Source organism: Charadrius vociferus, unplaced genomic scaffold (assembly GCF_000708025.1).
Source record: "Charadrius vociferus isolate BGI_N301 unplaced genomic scaffold, ASM70802v2 scaffold390, whole genome shotgun sequence".
In the NCBI taxonomy this organism is placed as follows: Eukaryota; Metazoa; Chordata; class Aves; order Charadriiformes; family Charadriidae; genus Charadrius; species Charadrius vociferus.
In genome coordinates this window covers 1849797-1855772 of record NW_009646433.1, presented here as the reverse complement: position 1 = coordinate 1855772, position 5976 = coordinate 1849797, and the positions used below count along the sequence as shown (strand labels likewise).

Genomic DNA, 5976 nt, shown 5'->3' with positions numbered 1-5976 from the left:
GCGTTCAAGCTGTAGGTGTCAAAGGGCAAGTAAAGCAGCTGTGGATGATGAGAGTGTTTGTACAGTTCAGGTCTACAAGGTGCATGGCAGAGAGAAACCTGATGAAATTCAACAAGGGTAAGTGTAGGGTGCTGCATCTGGGAAGGAATAACCCCATGCACCAGTACAGGTTGGGGGCTGACCTCCTGGAGAGCAGCTCTGTGGAGAGGGACCTGGGAGTCCTGGTGGACAACAGGATGCCCATGAGCCAGCAATGTGCCCTGGCGGCCAAGAAGGCCAATGGCATCTTGGGGTGCATCAAGAAGAGTGTGGCCAGCAGGTGGAGGGAGGTCATCCTCCTCCTCTGCTCTGCCCTGGGGAGGCCGCATCTGGAGTACTGCATCCAGTTCTGGGCTCCCCAGTTCAAGAAGGACAGGGAACTGTCCTTTGCTGGAGAGGGTCCAGCAAAGGGCAACGAAGATGATGAGGGGATTGGAACATCTCTCCTATGGAGAAAGGCTTAGGGACTTGGGTCTCTTTAGTCTAGAGAAAAGAAGATTGAGGGGGGATCTTATTAATGCTTACAAATACTTCAAGGGATGATGCCAGGGGGATGGGAACAGTCTTTTTTCAGTGGTGCCCAGTGATAGGATGAGGAGTAATGGGCATAAACTTGAACATAGGAAGTTCCATCTTAACATGAGAAGGAACTTCTTTACTTTGAGGGTAGTGGAGCACTGGAACAGGCTGCCCAGAGAGGTGGTGGAGTCACCCACTCTGGAGACATTCCAAACCCACCTGGTCCCCATCCTGTGCAGCCTGTTGTAGGTGACCCTGCTCTAGCAGGGGGGTTGGACTAGATGATCTCCAGAGGGCCCTTCCGACCCTGACCATTCTGTGATTCTGTGTGAATTGCCCCAAATCGGTGTATGAAGCTCTGCCAGAGCAACTATCCCAAAAATACCCAGGACAGTATCTCCTTCACCCCAGGAGTTAACTAACATCTTCTGGACCAGACTGTTTAAAGAGATGTCTCGTCTGGGAGCCTCACTTTTAGATCAGAACGTTACAGTTCAGTTTGGCTCCTGGGTTTACAGCAGCAAGGTCCAGAGGACCGTCCCCTCTGTATGATGTGAAATGGTGATGGCTCCAGCAGTTGGCTGGCTGGCCGTCAGTGTAAGTGCTTTGTAGGCTTGGTTTAACCTTAAGCCCTCAGCGGGGAAAAGGGTGGCCAACATATTTGGGCTCTGAGTGGCACTTCTTTCCTCAAAGCCAATGTCTGACCAACAGGACGGATACAATTCACTTAATGCCCCACGCTGGTTGAGATCCGTGGCAGGGTTGCTGTGGGCAGCGTTGGTTGAGTCAGACGGGCAGCAAGCGGTCCTCTCTAGTCTGAGATGCCAGCCTTTCCTGCATGTGAGGTGATGAGGGGCTGTGGATGAGTCCTGCTTAGAAGGCAGATTGTCGCAGGCGCCCTCTTTTTGCTTCTAACATCCCCATAAAATTGAAATGCCAAAAGGGCCCAAACATCAAGATGCGCAGTGGAGGAGGTTCTGTTGGAAGCAGCCCACACGCTCTGATTTGGTTCCTCACCAGGATATCTAGAAGATACCCCAAGATGGTAGCTGGGTTTCCCTGTCCTGTTGGAGGTGTCATAAGGTGACTGGAACAAATCAGGAGGATGAAAGAAGGTTCAGAAGATCCCAAGGAATGCTGTTGGGTGTCTCTAGCAATGATAAATAGTCATTTTATTGGATGTGGCGGGACAGTTAGAGTACAGAACAGATGAGATGGAGAAAAACAGATACCCCGTGCCATTATAACTGCTTGTGAAGCCTGACATACCCATAAAGGACCCATAACCCTATCTTATTTTTAGATAATAGTAACAGCTCTTAAGAGAGCCAGCAAGAATAACCATGGCCTTAAGAGAAATCTTGAGTGAAAAAGAGGTTAATATTCTTAATAGGAGTATCTCACTGGGAAATAAGTCTCTCTAGCCACGAATATCTTTTCTGCTGGCTTGTCCCATCCAGCAGGCAAGCTCTGTCCCTTACCAGTGTTTACAGCTCATAGCTGGCCACGAGGCCCGCAGGTTTGCAGAGTGAACGCCTGGGAGACCTTTGCTAAAAGGGCACAGATGTGGGCAAGTTCAGGTGATGTTTCTGCAGGCTTGCTTTTTAACTGCCAGACATTAAGATCTGCAAATTAAAGAAACGAGATTTGCAAGGGGGGTATGTTTGAGTTAAAACAGCACAGAGACTAAGTTTGGAAATGTGTGAGGTCAGCTGTCTCTAAAACAGTTTTTTGCTAAAGCTTCTCACTTGCGATTTGCCTCTGCCCTGAGGACAAAATTGCAGCAGTGCTTTAAAAGTATGCTCTCAAGAGACTTACGAGCTGCTGAAAATTAAGGTGGTTTTTTTTTCCTTCACTGTAGAGTTTGTGGTTTTGCCCAGTGCCACAGATACCTGAGGGCAGGCATGACCTCCTGAAAGCCACATCAGTAAGAGCAGAGGCTGGGATCAAGCCCTGCCTCTGATTCCCTCTTTTCTCTGCTGGTCCAGCAGCGCGTGATCCTTGGGGAGAGGACTGCCTGCAGGCGGCTCCTGATGAGGTGCCTGGAGCTTCTTGACAGCGCTCATGTCTGGGCACATGTGCGCAGTTGCGGTGTTACTGGAGGGATGTTTGCAACATGACATGGATGCAGGGAACGTGAATTAAAGTCTGTTTCGTGCTTTGTTTCTTTCTTTTGAACAGGGGCCTTGTCAGGTTCGTGCTGGAGTTAGTAAATGCATGAACTTAAACTAAGGGCTTTTCTATTTAAAATATATTTGCTGCCTGGAAGAGCTGCGGTGTGTCTGCAGTTTGCGTCTGCTCTGCTGCTTACAGGTGTCACCTGCTGTCCTTGTTGCCTTCCCTTCGTTGCGCTGGGCTCCCCCTTTCTGATAATTGCCTGTTCAAAACCGTTTCCTTTTTGCTGGCAAAGTAGGAGATAACAAAGGGAAGCAAAAGTGCTTTGCAGACTTGCTGGAGGACGCTTTTGATTTATGCAGAGAGAGACACCAGTCTGTACAGAGCTGGGGTTTGCTGCCATCTAATTGCAAAACGCTCAAATAGTCAGAATTGTTCCGGGTAAGTTTAGTAGAATTTAGTAAAAGAGGGGGAAAAAGACGAGTTCGGTTTAAATTTAGACCACTGTTAACAGTTGTAGTATTCATTAATTCTCTTTTTCACTTACAGCGGTGGTGTTATGATCTACATTGACCGAATAGAAGTTGTGAACAAATTGGCGCCGTATGCAGGTATTTCCTGTCCTGTTTCAACAAGCAGCACTCTGACTGTCTTCACGCATCCTGTGGCCACTCTGTCTTGGTTTGCAAGACTTCCGTTGTCTGTGTCATCTTATCCTTATGGTTCCCAGTACCGTAGTACTTAGTTCCATTCACGTGTCTGCAAGCTTTTCAACGAGCCACAGATTTGTAAAGATGAAAATAAATGCTAGGATTGCTTTTCCCCTGTACATATAGAAATGTGATGGGTGTTCCAGCTGTCCTGTTTCTTGCTGCTGGAGGGGAGACCTCCTGTGAAACTAAATGCATGGGACAAAGCCCCCGGGTGCTTGGCAGCTCAGCTCTTGGGGAAAATTACAAAGGCAAAGCCTGTGTTAGAAGCCTCTTACCTTCTTATTTCACCAGCTGCTGGAACAAAGATCCACACAGCTTTTTTTCTTTTTTTTCCAGCAGCATAGCTTGATGCAAAATGCTAGCGTTACTGAGGCTGAATTCATGTAATAATTCTGGGAACGATACTTCTTTTCACTTTATAGTAGTATCTGTTCCTATGCGTGCAGGTCCTAGATGAGCTGCACTTTTTCATGTCTTTATGCAGATCGTAAAACAGGACCGTGCGGTGTATCTTGCTGTAATTACTGTGCTCTTTGAAGTCGTATAATCCCAGCAGCACTGGTGGAGGGGACCTCTGCAGGTCTCTTCTGACCTCCCGCCTGCTCGCAGCACGCTTCTGACTAACAGCTGGGCAGGGCAGCTGTGGCTTTGTCCAGCTGAGTCCCAAAAACTTCCAGGGATGGAGATGCCCTACCCACCTGCCCTAGTGCTGCACTACTTTCCCAATACCACGAGCTGTTGTGTTGTGGTTGTGGCATTGCAGAAAGCAGTCCATGCCAGTGGTGACCTGTGATCATTCTCTTACTTCCTCAGTGTATGATATTGTGAGGAACTACACTGCAGACTACGATAAGACCTTGATCTTCAATAAAATTCATCATGAGCTGAATCAGTTCTGCAGTGCCCATACCCTGCAGGAAGTATACATTGAGCTGTTCGGTAAGTGGATGGCAGCTGGGTGCACCCACCGAGGGCTGCGTAATCTGCCTGTTCTGCTGCGGAATGTTTTACAGCAGGCTCCTGTGAGCAAACAGCCTCCGGGCTTGGGTTGCAGTCTAGAATCCAGTTCCTTATATGTCCATATGTCACTTCCCATGTAACTTTACTCTTTAATGATTCACATTTCTTTGTCTTTCCACATCTGCACGTGGGAATTTGATTTCAGCCCTTTTCCACTTAGGACCGAATTCTGGGCACACAGTGTAGCCACTTGTCTCTTCTGCATGCAGTCATGCCCATTGCCTTCACTGTGATGATGGTTTTGTCTTGTCTACTTCTACTTTTAGGCCCCCGTTCTGTTGCTGAATTGACTTTTTTTTACTTTAAAAACTTCTTTCTGGCTGTTTTTAGCAAGTGAGAGCCAGAAGGAACATGCTCTCCGTTCATTGCAATGCTCTAGTTTTTTCGCAATGGGGTAGCAGTGGTTAAGGAATTAGCAAATTTAATGTTCTGCTTCTTGGTACCTACCTGTGCCCCCAAAGACATAACTGCATCACGTTCCTTCTTGAGTGGCAGAGCAGGGGAAAATGGCTTTGTGGAAGATAAAAGATTGTTAGTGTTTTAATATGAAGAGACTACCAATCTTTGAATGCTGTACTCAGACCGGCCAAATACCCATAGTCAGAGAGGAGTTTCCTGGTAGCGCGTGCAGCTTAATTCCCTCATAACTGCCCGTTTCTGTGGAAAGATCTTCCTGGAGCTTAGAAATGACAAAATACGTTTTTTTTCTCAGTTGCAAGTACTGGATCCTGCGGGTCCCTAGAGAGCTTGCTGCTGGCAGCAGGGTTGGTGCAGCTCCAGCTGGGAAGGGATAGACTTCTACTCCAGGCTCTGGGTGGTTTTTCTTGCTTAGATACTGAAAGCCATTTACCCTCAGCTTAGGGACCGTGAGTTCATCAATAGCTGAACCTTTCTAGAGACACTAGTGTGTGGCTCTCCTCTCAGGAATATTTTCCAGGAGGTGTAGGAAGGGAAATGATGTACTGGGTGATCACGAAAAGCATCTTTATCTTACACCATAGAGACACCTGCTTTTCAAGGCCAGCTGACTCTGCTGCACAAGCTGTAGGGGAAATGATGATAAGCTAAGTGGTCTCTCTCTTGTCCTCCAAACACAGATCAGATAGATGAGAATCTGAAGTTGGCCCTGCAGAAAGATCTCAATGTCATGGCACCAGGTCTCACTATCCAGGTAGGTTCATTCCTTAACAAAGATGATTCTTTTTTCCACCTCTCATTTGCTCACCTTTCGCTAGATTGATGAAGTTTCTTGCTTCAGTTGTCTGCATAAGGTGAAACAGTTGAGCCTTGAGTTGAGGTTTGTCGTTTGAAGACTGTCCATATGACAGTGACCTCTTCTAAATGCTAATTTTATGTTAGGGGAAGACCTGCAGGATAGAGAAAAGGGCATTTTCAGCCACAGACCTGCAGGTATTGGATTTAACTTGCAAAGAGCAAGAAAATGTTTTTCTTTAAACTACCTTTGGCACCCCTGCAGAGCTGGGCGCTCCAGTGTGCCAGCGCAGTTCCTACAGGTAATTGCAAAAGAAAGCAGATCTTCATCTTTGCTGCCCGTGTACCAGAGATAGGG

General features: G+C 47.3%; 1 protein-coding gene across 1 annotated transcript in view; it reads left to right on the top strand.

Annotated features, from left to right (window-relative positions):
* ERLIN1 (ER lipid raft associated 1) overlaps nucleotides 1–5976 on the top strand; it is a 19709-nt gene that overhangs the window by 6464 nt on the left and 7269 nt on the right. Inside the window, exons 4-6 of the mRNA XM_009881605.1 lie at nucleotides 3223–3284; nucleotides 4200–4325; nucleotides 5504–5577. Of these exons, the coding sequence (XP_009879907.1) occupies nucleotides 3223–3284; nucleotides 4200–4325; nucleotides 5504–5577 (262 nt within the window). The remainder of the gene's footprint in view (nucleotides 1–3222; nucleotides 3285–4199; nucleotides 4326–5503; nucleotides 5578–5976) is intronic.